Source organism: Sceloporus undulatus, chromosome 9, assembly GCF_019175285.1.
Source record: "Sceloporus undulatus isolate JIND9_A2432 ecotype Alabama chromosome 9, SceUnd_v1.1, whole genome shotgun sequence".
In the NCBI taxonomy this organism is placed as follows: domain Eukaryota; kingdom Metazoa; phylum Chordata; class Lepidosauria; order Squamata; family Phrynosomatidae; genus Sceloporus; species Sceloporus undulatus.
This window is the reverse complement of record NC_056530.1, coordinates 18,148,481-18,164,620: the sequence shown is the minus strand read 5'-3', so window position 1 is coordinate 18,164,620 and position 16,140 is coordinate 18,148,481. Positions and strand designations below refer to the sequence as shown.

General features: G+C 42.8%; 1 protein-coding gene and 1 long non-coding RNA gene across 9 annotated transcripts in view; one reads left to right on the top strand and one right to left on the bottom strand.

Moving 5' to 3' along the window:
* Nucleotides 1-1,881: 1,881 nt before the first annotated feature.
* LOC121915998 lies at nt 1,882-16,140 on the top strand. 6 transcript variants are annotated; one of them, XR_006100777.1, is made up of 5 exons: nt 1,882-2,921; nt 11,252-11,474; nt 14,030-14,182; nt 15,514-15,757; nt 16,100-16,140. It is a non-coding gene; the product is annotated as an uncharacterized LOC121915998 (long non-coding RNA). The 6 variants fall into 6 exon arrangements; XR_006100774.1 differs by having other exon boundaries at nt 16,028-16,140; XR_006100773.1 differs by having other exon boundaries at nt 15,881-16,134.
* Nucleotides 3,089-16,140, bottom strand: part of USF2 (upstream transcription factor 2, c-fos interacting) — a 22,535-nt gene continuing 9,483 nt past the window's right edge. Inside the window, exons 2-10 of one of the 3 annotated variants that reach the window (XM_042440678.1) lie at nt 14,638-14,684; nt 13,436-13,551; nt 13,014-13,133; nt 9,349-9,502; nt 8,894-8,981; nt 7,506-7,564; nt 6,670-6,764; nt 5,888-6,016; nt 3,089-4,825 (exon numbers count right to left, since the gene is read on the bottom strand). In XM_042440678.1, the coding sequence (XP_042296612.1) occupies nt 4,736-4,825; nt 5,888-6,016; nt 6,670-6,764; nt 7,506-7,564; nt 8,894-8,981; nt 9,349-9,502; nt 13,014-13,133; nt 13,436-13,551; nt 14,638-14,684 (898 nt within the window). In that variant the 3' untranslated portion in view covers nt 3,089-4,735. Of the gene's footprint in view, nt 4,826-5,887; nt 6,017-6,669; nt 6,765-7,505; nt 7,565-8,893; nt 8,982-9,348; nt 9,503-13,013; nt 13,134-13,435; nt 13,552-14,530; nt 14,685-16,140 lie in introns of those variants that run through there. The other 2 variants (XM_042440679.1, XM_042440680.1) reach the window with 2 other exon arrangements.

The following is a 16,140-nucleotide window of genomic DNA, read 5'->3' as shown; positions in this document are numbered from 1 at the left end:
CAGAAGAAGGAACAAGCAAAACCACCTCCGAGTATCCCTTACTGAAGAAAACCCTATTAAATTCTTGTGGCCACCATAAGTCAACAGATGACTTGAAAGCAGATACACACACATATACCAGGGGAGCAGTTAAATCTCTGGAGGCTTTGGTCTTTACCTCCCAGCTGCCCCAGACCAGCATTTTATACAAACCTTCAGTTGAACATTTAGAAATACAATTTGAGAATCCAGTGTGAAAAAGGGCAGGCAAAATTACCAAGGAATCCGATGGCACCAAATACAGGCTTTCCAGGTGAAAGGAATGTTCAATTTCTCATTTTCAGCAGTGCTAGAAATTTGGGAACTGAAGGAACATTTAATTGGGGGAGGGAGGATTCTTATTTGGCAGGGCAATGCTCTCTCATTTTGGACACACACACCCCATAGCCCTGATAAAAATGAACCCCATATAAATGGGATGTGATTTTAGCTACTCTTGTAATTTATCACTGCATCCAAGTGGCACTGCATCTGGGCACTGCAGGAAATTAAGAACAGATGCATAACATGGCAATTTTATCCAACTGTCACAGTTGTGGGGTGGCACTCAGGACATCTGTGAACTTGAATTGTATGAATTGTATTATTTTATATTGAATTGGCTTGGAATTGTTATTGTATATTGATGTTGTTTTTACTGATTTTGACATTGTAGTGTTTTTATTGCTATTTGTTTGTTCTGGGGATGCAACCCCACTGTTGTACGCCGCCTTGATCTGTGGAAAGGCGAGATAAAAATAAAGCTTTTATTTTTTATTATCTGTGAACTTGATAGTGACATTGCCTAACATAAGCCTGGACAGCTCTGGAGGATCAGAGCGCCAAACCTATGACATTTTGGATCCCTCCAGATCATTCTGCTATTTCTGCACAACCAGAAGTCATTTGCCAGTCATCACCTGGTTTCTACTTTTGATGAGTTTTTGTTCTTTTGGGAAAGGCTTCCTCAAACCGAAAGGGAGACCTTGGGCAAGTCACATTCTCTCAACCACAGGGGAAGGCAAATGCAAACCTCTTCTGAATGCTTGCCAAGAAATAGGAAACCCTGATAGGTTTGCTTTGGGGCTCTCCAGAAGTTGGAAATGACGAATGCACACAACTCCACAAAGCAAAAATTAAAAAGGTTGGCCAAGGGACTGCAGGAATTCCACCCCAGTATTTATATACAAAGCTTTTCTGCACAACACAATCGTATCATATCTTTAACCACATGGCAACATCTCCTTTTGTAGTGTGTAGTCTGAGGAGTAACCAGACTTCTCCATCTGCAAACGCTAAAAATCCCGACCTAACCCACAAATCTCAGGATTCCACTGCATGTTGCCATCATGGCATTACAACAGAATCATAGCATTGTAACTATGTAATGTGAAAGGGTGAGCCAGCATGGTGTAGTTATTGGTTTGAGTGTTGGACTGCAACTTTGAAGACTATGGTTTGATCCCCTGCTCAGCTATGAAACCAAGTGACACTCTCTCAGCCTAAGGGGAAGGCAATGGCAAACCTCCTTGGAATAGGTCTTGCTAAGAAAACCTTGTGATAGGGTTGCCCTAAGTTGGAAATTACTTCAAGGCTCACAACAATATGAAAGGGGCCCCAGAGACCATGGTGCTGTTAATGGGAGCTAACACTGGAAACCATAACTACCTTTCTCTTTGCATGACCTTTTTAGCTCTTTCTCTAATAATTGGATGCTAAATGTTAGCTGATGCCCCTTTGTAACCATTTGTGGGCAAAGCCATACATGCCATTGACAATAAGAACAAAAACATTTGCATATGAAAAACGTATGAAAGTTGCAAAATGATCCGAAAGGCTCAGCATTCACAGAATTCGGCGAAACAGCTTGCGTCCACGTTGGCTTCAGCTTCTGTCCTTTTTAGATGACAAAAGATAGGTTGAATGTTAAAGACATCATTCAACTGGGGGGACAAAAAAAGAAGCTCACTGTCCCCTTGAGACTCTCTCCTCTCCTGAGAGACCTCGGCCTCCAGATGTTTGCCAAAAGCCAGGTCAAGGGATGCCACTGTGTGATGCTCCAACAGCAAACAAGGCAGAGAAGGTTGCAACATAACCCTCTTTGCCCCCTTCCTCTGTGTGCCTCTCTCTTCCCACCACCCCTCCTCCCAAATCTGGGGCACAGACAGTGACAGCCAACATCACAGATTACGGATGGCGCCGGGCACAGCAACGGACAGGCGACAGGCAGGCGAGCCAAGCTGCTTGCGAGTTCCATCATTCCTCCGGGCACCCTGTCCTTCTGTGCCCTTCGCTGGGCAGAGGGATGTCAGTCCATTTGTTTTCAAAGGAGCTCAAGGACATTGCTACTACTAGTTTGCAGAGGTGAGTATCCAAGAAAGAGGAGGTGCAAAGGAGGGCAGATCAGTGTGCAGAGGGATTGGAGGGAAATGAGATTTCACACCCACCCCTAGTTTTGAAAGGTGCCATTTGATCAGAGGGATTTCATTTTTAAAAGCAAGTTCAGGGAAGCCCTTGTATATCCAAGACACTTCCATGCAAGTGGCAACAGAAAATGCATTTAAAAGGCTATGTACTGTCACTAACATACTCCCCAGCTCTCTTGATTTGGCAGTCTGTCCTTTATCATCTCACATTTTCAGCTTTAGTGTCCCATTTTCTCTCTCTGCTTCTTCTTCCTTTCCCCCTTTTTCCTCAGTTTACTTCCATTGCTGCAAACTGAATTCAAGGCGCAGCAGCAGCAGGGCAGAATCTTGCCCTTCCCAGTAGTCTCAGGCAAAAGCAAACTGCTGCAATCTCATCGGTTGGGTGTTCATCCTCATTACTAACTTTTGCCACCTTGATCACATTCTGCGGTTGCTTGGCCTTGTGTCCTACTTGTAATTTTGGAGGTTATGGACTAGGTGAGTACTGCATTTTACCTGTATTGATCAGAACTTACTACTATGAGTAAATTTCTTCATAAACAGGATGGGAAGAACCTGCATTGTTGCTGTTTTTCAAAAGGAATCAAATGCAACAGAATTTTAAAGAGAAGCTGTCGAAGCACAAATGACTTGATACACTGTTATTTCTGTGCAATTTTTCTCCTTTTATATATAAACAGAATTATTTCCTACTTTCCAACAATCAAACTCTGCAAGCCAACTTATTAATTTTCTTATATATATATGTATATATATTTATATATACCATTTGCTTTTTCCCTTGATTTAACCTTTCCCTCCTCGTCCTTACATTCAAAAGGGTTGGAGCAGGACTGAACAGTACAAATATCGCTACAAATCCAGCTGCAATCGTGGATTATGCTTTTTTTCGTTGGGGGCTGGTATATATAGATATTTTTTTAAAAAATCAAACCTAAGGTACTGGCTATTACAATAATATTATTTGTCGTTTTATCATTTTTCTTTTCTTAAAAAAAAAGATCTGTTTGGAAGTGGGGGGAGGTGGGGAAAACCCAAAATATTGGAGACTACTTCTTTTAAAAACACATCTCCTGATTCTTCCATTTCAACCTGAAATCCTAAAACACTGCTGAAGTTTAATTAAAAAATTATATAATATCAAAAAACACACAAAAAGCAACCCTGTTGTCAATTCAATCCACCACTAAAAACTTTCCTAACGGCCTGGGTTTCAGCTATCATACAAACACCGTACCTCTATACAAACGCGCCTTGAAACTAATAAACTAAAAGAATACTTACAAGAAGGGAAATAAAGGAAGGGAAGGATGAGATTGAAGTAGGCTTTAGGACAGTTTTCCACTGTGCCTTTAAAACAAAATACAAATTCTGATGTGGAAACAGAAAGAGGACAGACACAGCTAAGAGGCAAAAACGGAGTGGCAACCTTCCATGTTTGTGACACACAGTAGAAGCCAGCAAAAGGTCTTGTTGGTGCAACTTAGAATTAAGCACCAACTAACTGTTGCTGAATTTTGCCAACACTCACAATGAATGCAACCTGTGCATGACTGCACAAGATGTGCAAGTTAAAGCACACGTGTGCTTAAATGCTCAAGGCGCATTTGCTTCAGTGCACCTTAAAGCGAGAGAACTTAAAACTTTGCAGACTGCGTTCCAGATTTCCTGAAAAAATTATTCACAGCTGAGGGGCCACAGGCAGAGCAAAAAGCCAAAACACTGGTTCAGCAGCCAAACCTGAGAGACCAAGCCCCTGCTCCTGCCCCATGTTCATGGCCATAACCAAAACAGATCAGTCCGACCGCCCCTAGGGAGCAAGATTCAGAACTACACAAGTCTCGGAAGAGAAAATGGAGTCCAACAGATTTAAACTGCTAAGGTGGGGGATATTCCCTGACCCCTGAGATCAGGCAGGGGAGGGAAAAGAAAAGAAAGACAATTGGCTAGCCTGTGTTTAAAAATCTACTATAAAAATGCAGATTTTGTCTGTTTACTGTTAATATATCCTAAGTAAAGGAAAGGAGGGAGATAGGAAGGGCTAGTAGGGAAGCGTATTTGGGGCAGGAGGGATCTTGGGAGCAGTTGCAAGGCCTGGGACAACAGCCACATGATTTGGCTCCCTGCACCTCCCCAAATTTCTCCTCCTCTTTATTTGACTCCCATGTGAGGGGGAGTGAAACAACGTTCATTGAAGGTAGGGGCGTCTTTATACAAAAAGGAGCAGGAGAACTGAAGGCTGATATTCCATACGAAGAGGCAGTGGCAAAGAAGGACTGGGTTGGTTTTTTTTACTGCCCCGGTGTGTCTCCCACGATCTCGATCCCATGTTGTTGCAACTGTGCTCTCAAAAGGGCATTTTCGTTCTTCAGCTCCTCAATCTGTCATGGGGTCAGGGGGAGAAAGAGAGAAAGAAAGAGAGAAGCTGGAAAAAACGGATTCCTGAGTAGATCCTGGCTCTTTAAGACAAACCATGGGTGCCATTTTAAACAGCATATAACAAGGTTGGGAAAGTGAATTCCTCCAGATGTTGTGGAAGGGCAACTCCCATCAGCCCTAGCCAGCATAGCCAATGGCAAGGGATGATGGGCACTTATGTTCAACAACTTTCATAGATCTATGCATTTCTCCTCTGGGGGCCCTTTTACACTGTGCCAATATAGCATTATGATTCCATTTTTACTGCCACAGCCTCATCCTATGGAATGCTGAGATTTGTAGTTTAGCATTAAGAATTTGTAGTCAGAATGCTCTAGTGCCTCCCCAAGCTACAAATCCCAAGTTTCACTGAATGCAGCCATGGCAGCTTGGTGCACTGGAAACAGGCAGCTGGAAAGAGACCCAGCACCCCAATTTCCAGCACCTCAGAAATAATCCCATTGGAGTGCTGCCAGGCTGTAAAGGTAAAAAATAATAATAATTCAGGGGTCACGTTTGTTTGCTTACAACCATAAATGTGAATCCCTGCCTTGTGAGACTGCAAGTCCAGCTTACAAGCTCATAACTGTTGACTAGGATGCCAGCTGCAAAACCCTGCACTGAGGGCAACTGAAATCCAGCAGCCTGTATGCATTTTTCAAGTTTGCAATTTTTCCCTCCCACTCCTCCCTTCTTGATTATTATAGTTTTAGCCAATTCTAACAAGCAGCAAACAGCAGGCATACGTTTCATGCCTCTTACCCTTAGAACAGACAGAAGGGCACAGGAATGAAATTTATGCCTGCTGTTTGCCCCTTGTAAGATTTTGAAAACTGCTGGTGAAACTACTGCATCACATAACTTTATCTCCATGGCCATAAGTACTAGAAACTACTTTTTAATTGTTATTCTACTAATTGGTTTCTGCATCCATAGTACCACATAGCTTGGCTGTTTTGGTACTCTTGCAAGCCTTGTTACTATAAGGGTTGAAGGAAGGGCAGGGTGGCCAAGGGCTCAGCTACCTGCTGCCGTAACAAGTCGTTGTCCATCTGTAGCCTCTCAGCTTCTTTGAAGGTCTCTTGCATGCGCTGGTTCGTCTGGCGCAGCTCACGGATGTAATCGCAGGCTTTGGATAGGATGCCTCCTTTACTCTGTGAGATCAAGCAAAACACAGATCCCTACTGCCATGATGCCTTCAGGCTGGCCAGAAACCCAGGGTCTTCTGGGTTGGAAGTAGCTAACAGAAGGTCAAGTAGGCAGATCTTTTATTTATTCCCTTGCAAAGCTCAAGGGCCCCCAAAATTAGTTGTTGTTGTTTTAAAAAGATGTATCTCTTATTTTTCACATGCTAAAATAGAATTTTCCACCAGAGAAAGATATTTAATTCTTTATCCTGTCCATTTATATCCCTCCCAATAATAAAGCTCAAGGTGGGCTTACAACATGTTAAAAACGATACAGATTAAAACTATGCAAGGACATAGTTTAAAACATACCAATATAAGAGTTACTTCAAAGACAACACCTTTATGAAATTGAAACCATTAGAATCCATTTAAAAACTCTACAGGCGGCCCTCTGTATCCATGGATTTTGTTATCCACATGTTCAGCCATCCATAGCCTGTGTTTTTTCCTTCTATAAATCCATTTTTTTAAGCAAAATGTCCCCAAAATCATAAAATAGGTGTGAAGGATTTATATCTCTAGCATCAGGCTATAATAGATGCCAATACCTGCTCCCAATCATCATTCATTCTCTCCCCCAGCTGCCTTACTCCTACTCCACTGATAATTGTCCTTACCGCTCCCGTCTTGCTATTATCTGTATTGCAGTCTGGAATGATTTTTGATAGTTGGACAATCCAGTTGTTGATCTTGTCCCGCCGCCTCCGTTCAACTAGATAGAAGAGAGAAATTATTGATCCTATCATACACCATTCCAGCAAAGACTGCAGCAATTTGCGCCTTGCATTACAACTTGGGACGAAGTTGCCTGAGACAGTGATTTCTTTCATATCAACCTGACTATTCCCTACGATTTACAGACAAGGACTTTGCATCACTTGCACTTGTACATGTGATGGTAACCAACAGCAGGGTCCTTTGGGTCATGGCATCCCAACCTTAGAGTTCACTCCTTCCTGCAACTTGTTAGTATGCTTAGCCCTGCTACAAGCTTATTTATTTACCCAAGCATTCACTGATTTTACTACCTAGAGCTTAGTGAGATCCTTTGACTTACAGCTGTTGACTGGATTTTCATTTAGTGAATCTTCTACATTTCCTTTAAATTTTACACTGCAGAACTTGGATAGGTGGGAGCTTTTAGGAACTCTGGGGGACTAGGAGAAGCAAACCACGTTTCCAGATAGCTTTGGTGATGTTTTCAGATACAATAATAAAAATAAATCAGCCCTAACATACATACATACATATAAATGGGGGCGTCAAAGGCCACACTTAAGGGTCCCAAGGACCACATCCACTGTGCACACCATTAATGTAGCCAATGGGAGAGGATGAAGAATCTGGCTCTTCTAACAGGTTCTCAAGGGCATTGAGGTCCCACAGTTGGACATCTCTAGCTGAACAGAGTGCAATTAAAACAGGGTATGTGCAGCTTGGCTCTTCTGCGCACCTTCATTGTGCTGAGCTCTTCGCCTCTCATCTCGTGGCGTCCGTGTCCCATCCATTTTCCTAGGTTTTGAAGGCAAAGACATGGGGAAATCAGAAAAGGTCTCACATGAAACACACTCTCATCCCTGAAGTAGGATGTAGCCGTGGAGGACAGCAGGTTTTGGGGATATCTCACCCACAGGGTCAACTCGAAAGGAGATAACAACAACCAGTGTCAAGAATTATTTTCCTTCGACAGAAGAATATGCTGCTTTGGACGATGGTACAGTTTCCCTCTTTGGAGGTCTTTAAATAGAGGCTGGATGGCCATCTGTTGGGAATGCATGGCTGAAGGAGGTTGGACTGGCCCTTATAATAGCTACCAACTCTGTGAGTCTATGTTTAATGAAATAATGTATGCAAAAAGCTTTGGGGAGCACTCAAAATATCCTGTCTGTACTATGTTCCTGAAACCTGCAATTCAATCCTTTAGGTCTAAATGCAAATATTTTGGCTTTCCACAAGTCATCAATAAACTGTATATAATCTGACTTGAGTAGCCATGGATTTTGGTATCCATAGGGGTCCTGCAACCAAACATCAATGGATACCAAGGACCCACTGTACTTAGTCTGGTGTGTACCACCAAAGCAGTCTAGCTTCTGTCTACATAATGAGGCCACAGCCAATCCAATCTTCTAACCACACGCAAGGCAGCATGATGGGACCCTGCATCCAATGTGGGTAATATGTGGTCCTCCAGATGTCTCAATGAAACTCCCAGCACCTCCTGGCTATGACTTCTATGGCTTATGGGAGTTTCTGTCCAGTAGCATCTGCAGGATCAAGTCAGAGGATGGGGGCTCACCTTTGATAGTGGAGGGACTCAGCATTCAGTGTCCCAAATGCCCATTTCTGTGGTTGGTGTTATCTGATTTCATGTCTACTCGCTTATGTCTAGGAAGAATCTAGTCTTGTGTTTTTACAACAAGATTTGTTAAGAGGGGGTTTGCCCTCCTCTGAAGCTGAGAGAGTTACCCAAAGTCACCCAGTGGGATTCCATGGCTGAGCAGGGATTCAAACCCTGGTCTCTCAGGGTCCTAGTCCAACTCTCAATCCAGATCACATTGACTCTTGGCCTGCACTATACATACTCTGCTATCCACACACATTTCACATTATACCCTACATAAAAATGTCTTCATTCTGTCATTAGCTCCACCTTCTTGAGTGTGCCAATGCACTTCATGCTTCACCCTCTCCTGCTAAACAAACAACCTGCTTTCATAGTTCAGCTTCCTGACTCCTAACACTTCCTTTTTTATGAGAGCGGCTGCTATCAACCCCCTGGGTGTAATTCTCCTAGCCAGATCCATGTTATCTTCTATACATCCCTGCAGTCATACTTACGGGGAATAGGGGTGCGTACGAGGGGCGATGGTACGTTGCGTTCCTGTTGGCAACACATCTGGTGGTGTCATCATCACATAGAACTGGCCTACAAAGAGCAAAATGGAAAAAAAAATCAACCTGCTACAAGTGGGAACCTCAAGAAACACATTCATCTTTGCACCATATCTATCTGCTACAGGGATGGGGAACTGTGGAAGGCTAAGAGGCCAGACTAGATCTCTGGGAGACTAGCTTCCTGTGAGAGCTGTACCTCCCACTACAGCAACAATTGCAATCAATCTGGGGGGGGGGGGGGTCAAAGGTTGGGAAACAGTGTATTTTTCCAGATGTTGCTGAACTACAACTCCCATCATTCATCTCACTGGCTATATTGTGTAAGAGCCAACAGGCTAACAAGATCTGGAGGGCCAACATCTGACCATCCATGCTCTAGTGGGTTCTTGGTTCCCTACCTCCTGCCTGCGTCAGCGATTGATCCGTCGTCTGCACCGACACTGCTGTGGCATCCCCCACCGTGGAGGCAGGGAAGTACGCAAACCGCGCCTCCCCACTGACTGCGTCTGTGGCTGGGCTCCCGCCATTGCTGAAAGGGTTCTGGATCACAGCCTGTCAAGATAAGGGTGCAAGACAGCAAAAGGCTTTAAGCATGCTATTAATTCAATTCATTTTGATTCATACTCCATCTTTCTCCTGGGATAGGAGCCAAGGCCAAATCAAAGTATATCCAAAAATCTTAGTACAGTGGTCCCTCCATATTCGCTGGGATTAGGAGTGAAGGGCCCCGGTGAATATGGGAAAACTGCAAATTAAAAACACACTATATTTTTACCTAAGAAGCATCTGAGGAAGTAGACTGAAGTCTACAAAAGTTCATGCTGCCAACATCTTTCTTTCAGTTAGTCTCAAAGATGCTACAAGATCTCTCCACATACTGAGTCTACAGACTAACATGGCTATACCTTTGAATTCTATTATTATTATTATTATTATTATTATTATTTAACAGTTTACACCTCTGTTTATTCCTTTTTGGTCACATTACGAAACAAAAGTAGAGAAAAGAAATTGTAAGTGCATATATGAATGTCCAATGCATACTTTAAAAATTATTACAACCTGGATTATAAATATATTCCCTTAATGTCGCTTAAAAGTCTATAAAGAAATCAAAAACCTTTTTAATGCTCATGCTTCACTTCCTTTTGGGCTGTGTTTGGACTTTTCCCTCTAAGGTTTGACTGTGATTTTTCTTTCTTTTCTGAGTGTATGTAGCTTCTATTCTTACTGAATTGTTAATAAACTTTATTCTCTTTATTATTTCTTATTAAAGTCTGTGATCATGTATATCTTTCTGACAAACTGGAGTTTTCAAGATGTTACCTACTGGTTGTGCGTTATTTATTTTGTTGACGTCTGCAAGGCTCACAGGCCTCAAAAGTGATTAAAGTTAAAGTGTGAATAGGAGTGTTTTCAAAGAGCTTTTATGCGTTTTTAAATTTTATTTTTAAAGTTTTATTGATATTTCTATTATGTATAAACATTCAATCTATACATCACATTATACAGTCGGCTCTTCTTATACACGGATTTTTGTACACCGATTCAAGCATCCACAGCTTGAAAATGTTCAAAAAAAGTATACATTTCAAATAACAAACCTTGATTTTCCATTTTTAATAAGGGACACTGTTTTGCTATGTCATTATATTTAATGGGACTCGAGCATCCATGGATTTTGTTATCCACTGGGGATCTTGGAACAAGGGTCCACAGCACATTCATTTCATAGCGTTTGCCTTACAACTGTTCAACACTATACTGTATAATAATTTATAAATGTCAAAATCATTTAAACAAACTGCTTACGAAGTATCATTCTCCATATGCTATTGTATTGTATTGTATTGTATTTTTCAACTTTTAAGATGCTTTTAGTGTAGTGAGATTTTATTTAGAGAGCCAGTGTGGTTTGAGTGTTGGACTCTGGAAGACCAGGGTTCGAATCCCTCTTCAGCATTGGAAACCCAGTGGGTAGCCTTAGGCAAGTCACTCTCTCAGCCTCAGAGGACGGCAAAGACAGACCCCTTTTGGCCAAGGAAATCATAAAACAGGATTGCCATAATTCTGAGTTGACTTCAACCCACCGAACAACCGTGTTTTTATTTGTTCCTGCGGCAACATTTGCGATTCGCCTTGAGTCCCAGGGCTGGGAAAAACGTGGGAGATAAATATAATGATAAAAATTACGATAATTGCCTACTGCCCTCTTGTGGATACGAGAAGGAAGCAACTTTTAAAACATAATTACTGGCTTTAACTGAGCCATCTTGTGAACTATCTCTTGGTCTGTTCTAGAAGGAGGAAGTGATGGTGCGAAAGCAGAGAGGAAAACACACATCGCCACGGGAAGTGCATGCTGACAGCTAAAAGAAGCCACAGATGGGTCTGAACCAGCCAGTAACCACATCCTAGCATGCGGCTCCTCTAAGCCGGATGCAGCCTATTCAAGCTGATTCAGTAAAAAACAAACCACTCTGTAGACAGCTGAAGAAGACTGCAGGGGAAGCGGGAAGGCAAGGTTAGCATGCTGCAAATCAATGAATGTCAGTTCGGCTCTGTGAATGCATTGGCCCTCCACCAGAGAGACAGGAGAGCCAAACACTGGACGCTTTCACACTATGCAATTATTGTGCTCTATTGCATTTTAACTGTACTCTGTGGAAATCTGGGGTGTGTAGCTTGGAGAGGCACTAGAGAGCTGGCTAAGAATTCTACACACACCTCACTAAACTGCACAAGGATTCCCCCCTGAAGTGGATTATAATTGCACTATTCAGTAGCGTAATATGGCTCAGCATTGTCAATTGTGGTTTTAACACCAAGTTTCCTAAAGCCAAGGGTGCTCCCTCATAGTTCTCAAAAACAAAATGAAGTGAATTTTTAAAATTTTAAAATTCAGAAGATGCCAGCTGCAGATGCTGGCGAAATATTAGGATCAAACTCTTCTAGAACATAGCCACATGGCCTAAAAAACGCACAAAAAACTATAGTGAAGAAAGCTGATTGGAAAAGAATCAATTGTTGCCGGAGAAGAATTCTACAGATGGTGTGGGTCTTGGAGCAAATTGATCCTGGACTCTCCCTAGAAGCCAAGGCCTGTTACAGACTGCCAAAATAAAGCTGCTTCGGGTCTCTCTGGAGGTATGCTATTTAAATGATGCATGCGTCCTAAGAATCTGGAAGCTGCACCAAAGCTGCACTCCAGTGCTTAGGAATGGAGTGTGGCTTTGGCGCGACCTCTGGACCCATGCATCATTTAAACAGCATACCTCCAGAGAGACCCAAAGCAGATTTATTTTGGCAGTCTGTTAACAGGCCCAAGATCACTAAACTGAGACTATCATACTTTAGCCATAGCATGAGAAGACATGGCTCACTAGACAAAGTGAGTCATGTCTTCTCACACTGATCATTATCTTACCAATAATGCTTGGTAAGGTAGATGGCAGTGGGAAAAGATGAATTATGGATGGATAAATTCAATTAAAGAAGCACAGCCCCACTTCATAAGACCTGAGCAGGGGGCTGTGCTTCTTTGGATGTTTCTCATTCCTGGGGTTGCTATAAGTCGAACTCAGCTTGACAGGAGTTAACAACAAAAGAGGCCCTCCAAATGTTCTTAAACTGCGACTCCCATAATTCTTCCCCATGGCTATGACAGCTGAGTGTGATGACAGTTGTAGACCAGAAACCTATGGAAGGCCATATAGTTACTTCTGGGTTTTAAGCATTGGACTAGGACTCTGGAGACCAGGGTTCGAGTCACAGCTCGGCCATGTAAACCCATTGGGTGACCTTGGGCAAGTCCCAGTCTCTCAGCCTCGAAAACCCCCTTTGATGAAACTGGCCAAGAAAACCCTGTGGGTTTAGGTTGCCCTAAATCAGAAATGACTTGAAGGCACACAACAACATCAAAATAGAACAACAAACAGCCCCAGAAAGGGTCGGTAAAAAACAGAGGCATTTGAAGCTTCTGGGAGCACAATTCGGAACACATTTTGCCCTGTGCTGTGAAGTCTCAGAAGGCTATTCTGGGTCTGACAAGACCATCCCTCACCTGAGCAACAGCTTGCTGGCCGCTAGTGAACGCTGCTGTTGAGACCACGCTGACTGCCCCTGTAGCATCTGTTTGTCCATCCAGCTGACTATCCGTCACCTGAACTACTCTGTATGTCACCTGGGAGAAAAGACACATGAAAAGGCCATTCTTCAGGCAGGTTTTTGAGGTGGGGAAGGGGGAGGTACTGTTCCCGGCTTCACAGGGAAGTCACACTATGGGGAAACAATATGAAGACCATTTTGGGGTGCAGTCTAAAATGGGGGATTTCAGACATCCAAATACAAGCTGAAAATCAGCCATGACAGCAGTCTCATAGCCAGGAGCTCATGAACATGACACTCCTGTCCCTCTACCCCATTGATTCTCCTAAAACTGGGGCTTTGTCAGTAAAAGCCTGGTGAGCTGAAGTGGACTGCTACCTGTCCTCCATTGTTCTCTGTGCGGAATTGATACTGGATATTATGATCTGTGAAGGCTGCTTGCTGAACACTAGCGATGGCCACTGCCGTCTGCTCATCTGCATTTGTGCCATCTCCTGGGAAAGAAAGGAAGCTGGTTAGTTCTGATGGCAGTCAGTAGAACATCAGTCCCTACAATGTGGGTTCTGCCATAGAGCTGTGGAGTCTTTTTTGGCGGGGAGGGAATGAAAAAATTCAGGGAAAAATATCTCCCCCGCTCCCCACCAAGCCATCCTTTTTCCTGGATAACATAAAATAAAGCATGGAATAGTTTCTTTTCAAATGATGGATAACATTTTTAAGACAAGGCGTTTGCATATTTGTCCAAATCTATGCAAGGAGAAGACTTTTTATGTAAAGCTATGTGTAATATCAGATCATTCCACTTCCTGGTCTTCAGTTTTCTTTTCTCATTTCTTTTTCTCGGAATGAGTGTGTTATTTTCAACTGGACTCTATGGAGAACTAGTGGAGACAAAATAATTTTATCTGTTGCTAGTTTCTTCTGTTTTTATTGGAAGCTTCTTTTCTCTCTCTTTTTTTGCCTTCTTATCAGACTGGAAGACAGAAGAGGTTCCTTATAGTTGGGGTGCTCCTAACAGTTCTGATCTTACAGCTCCACTTGTAACAGCAGCAACAACAAAATGAACAAGCAAGCTCAATGTGTAATTATTTTCTGAATAAACCGTGTCTTCAACTATCCAACATGGTAAGTTCATGTCAAACCGAGTTATATATAATGCATTTTATGTCCCTAGAGTAAAAAAACAAACAACCTAAACAAACAACTTTCAATCTACAATGGGTGCCAATATTGAATTTTTTAATTTTTCCAAAAATATCTCTGAAGTTTAGTAGCAAGAGAAAAGGGTTCTCTCCTCAAAACTAAATTTCAGTGATAAATGCCAGTGGTTTAATGTGTCCATGTTATCTGCAATGTGCACCAGTGTGTGGACAGGAGCAGTGTAATTTCAATGCTGAAAAATATCTGCTCCAGACAGGAGAAAACGAAAGCAGCTCAGCTTTCGTTCAAGCACAAACATGTTGTACGCCTTACTTATCGGGTGGTGCCCTGGCTGCAGCATTCCCTCCCTGCGCAGAGGTTACCAGTTGCTCACGAATTGCGGGTGGGCATTTCTGAGGCAGCCCGGGACCCCTCCTCACCTTCCTGCAGCTCGACTCCCTCTTCACCTTCTTGTCCTTTCTCGTGGCTGCAACAGAGAGGAAAAAGAGAGACAAGAGTCACCAAGACGTCCCCTGATAGAACCTATGAGGGTGACACAGTGACAGCAAGCTACTGACAAACAGCCAATCCACTGCTGTTTAGCATGTAGAGATCTTGTAGCATCTTTGAGACTAATTGAAAGAAAGAAGTTGGCAGTAGCTTTTATAGACTAAAGTCTACTTCTTCAAATGCATTTGCATCTCAAGGGTGCTACCAGATCATCCTACAGATTCTACAGACTATCACAGCTATATCTTTGAATTCCAGTGCTCTTCAGGTGACTTTCACAAACTGGAGGGCCTACAAATGCCTAGAAAAGTGCTCTCTCTAGGAATCGCTAGGTCCTCCAGCATGACATCTGGCTGATGTTGATTACAGGGTTATATTGGAGGAACAAGAGATTCCTAGAGAGAATATATTAATCAAATCTGTGAATAATCAAACCTACAAAAGTCAAAGCTGCAAATGTGGAGGGCTAACCATACCTCCATTTTGGGGTTACTTCAGGTCCCCCAAAGTATCTAGCCCCCCTCCCTCCAAATAACCTTAAAATGAAGATTCACATCCTTTGGAGACAAGATGCTTCAGTTTGGCTCTGAATTTTATTTTGGATGATGGGAGGATTTAGGGGACAGGGGACAGATTCACAGTTCACTGATACAAGAGCAAGTGTGTCACCCAGCGCATGTGATGGACCATCAAGGAATATGAGAAAATCATTGGACTGGAACTGCACCTAGGTTCTATGAAGGCTAGACATGAGCAAGTATTGAAGAGTGTTCTGCCAAGATTCACGTCTCTCTCCTCTCTTTCAGGTGAGGGGCAGAGGGACATTGGTATGAATTGTGTAGCAAACATCTAGCAGTGCAGATGCCTGAGCTTAGATTTTCACATGGAGATAAGAAGTACCAAGGGCTGTACCTTTCCAACCATGTTTCCTAGGATCCACCCACTGTCTGTGGACATTATACAGATGAGGACCAAACACTGATTTATTTAGTACTTGTTCAATGGATTTATACCACCAGCACCCCTTTTCACCAAAGAATGGCAGTCAAGGTAGGTAACTATAACACACTCAAATAAGATAAATACCTGAACAAGTACAAGTTGAGTCTCCCTTAGAGGTGTCTGGGGGCATTTGGGGGCAAAAGTATTGCTTTGATTTTTTTTTTTTTTTAGTTTTGCAGGGTGTGCTCCTGCAAAGTCTCCTGGAAAAGGGGCTAAGGCATTCCCAGTTGCACACCCCAGGTTGAAAGGTCTCTTCTAAGGCTAGGAGAAGTGAGTTTTAAGCTACAATATGCTGATTTTTTTGGTCTCATCCTTTAGTCTTTGGCCCAATCCTACCTGTTCTCATCCACCTAAGCTCCAAATGTCTCTGAAACTGGATTCTGACTTTAGGAGGAAAAGAGTTCCTCGGCCTTGCATTACAGGAAGAGAAG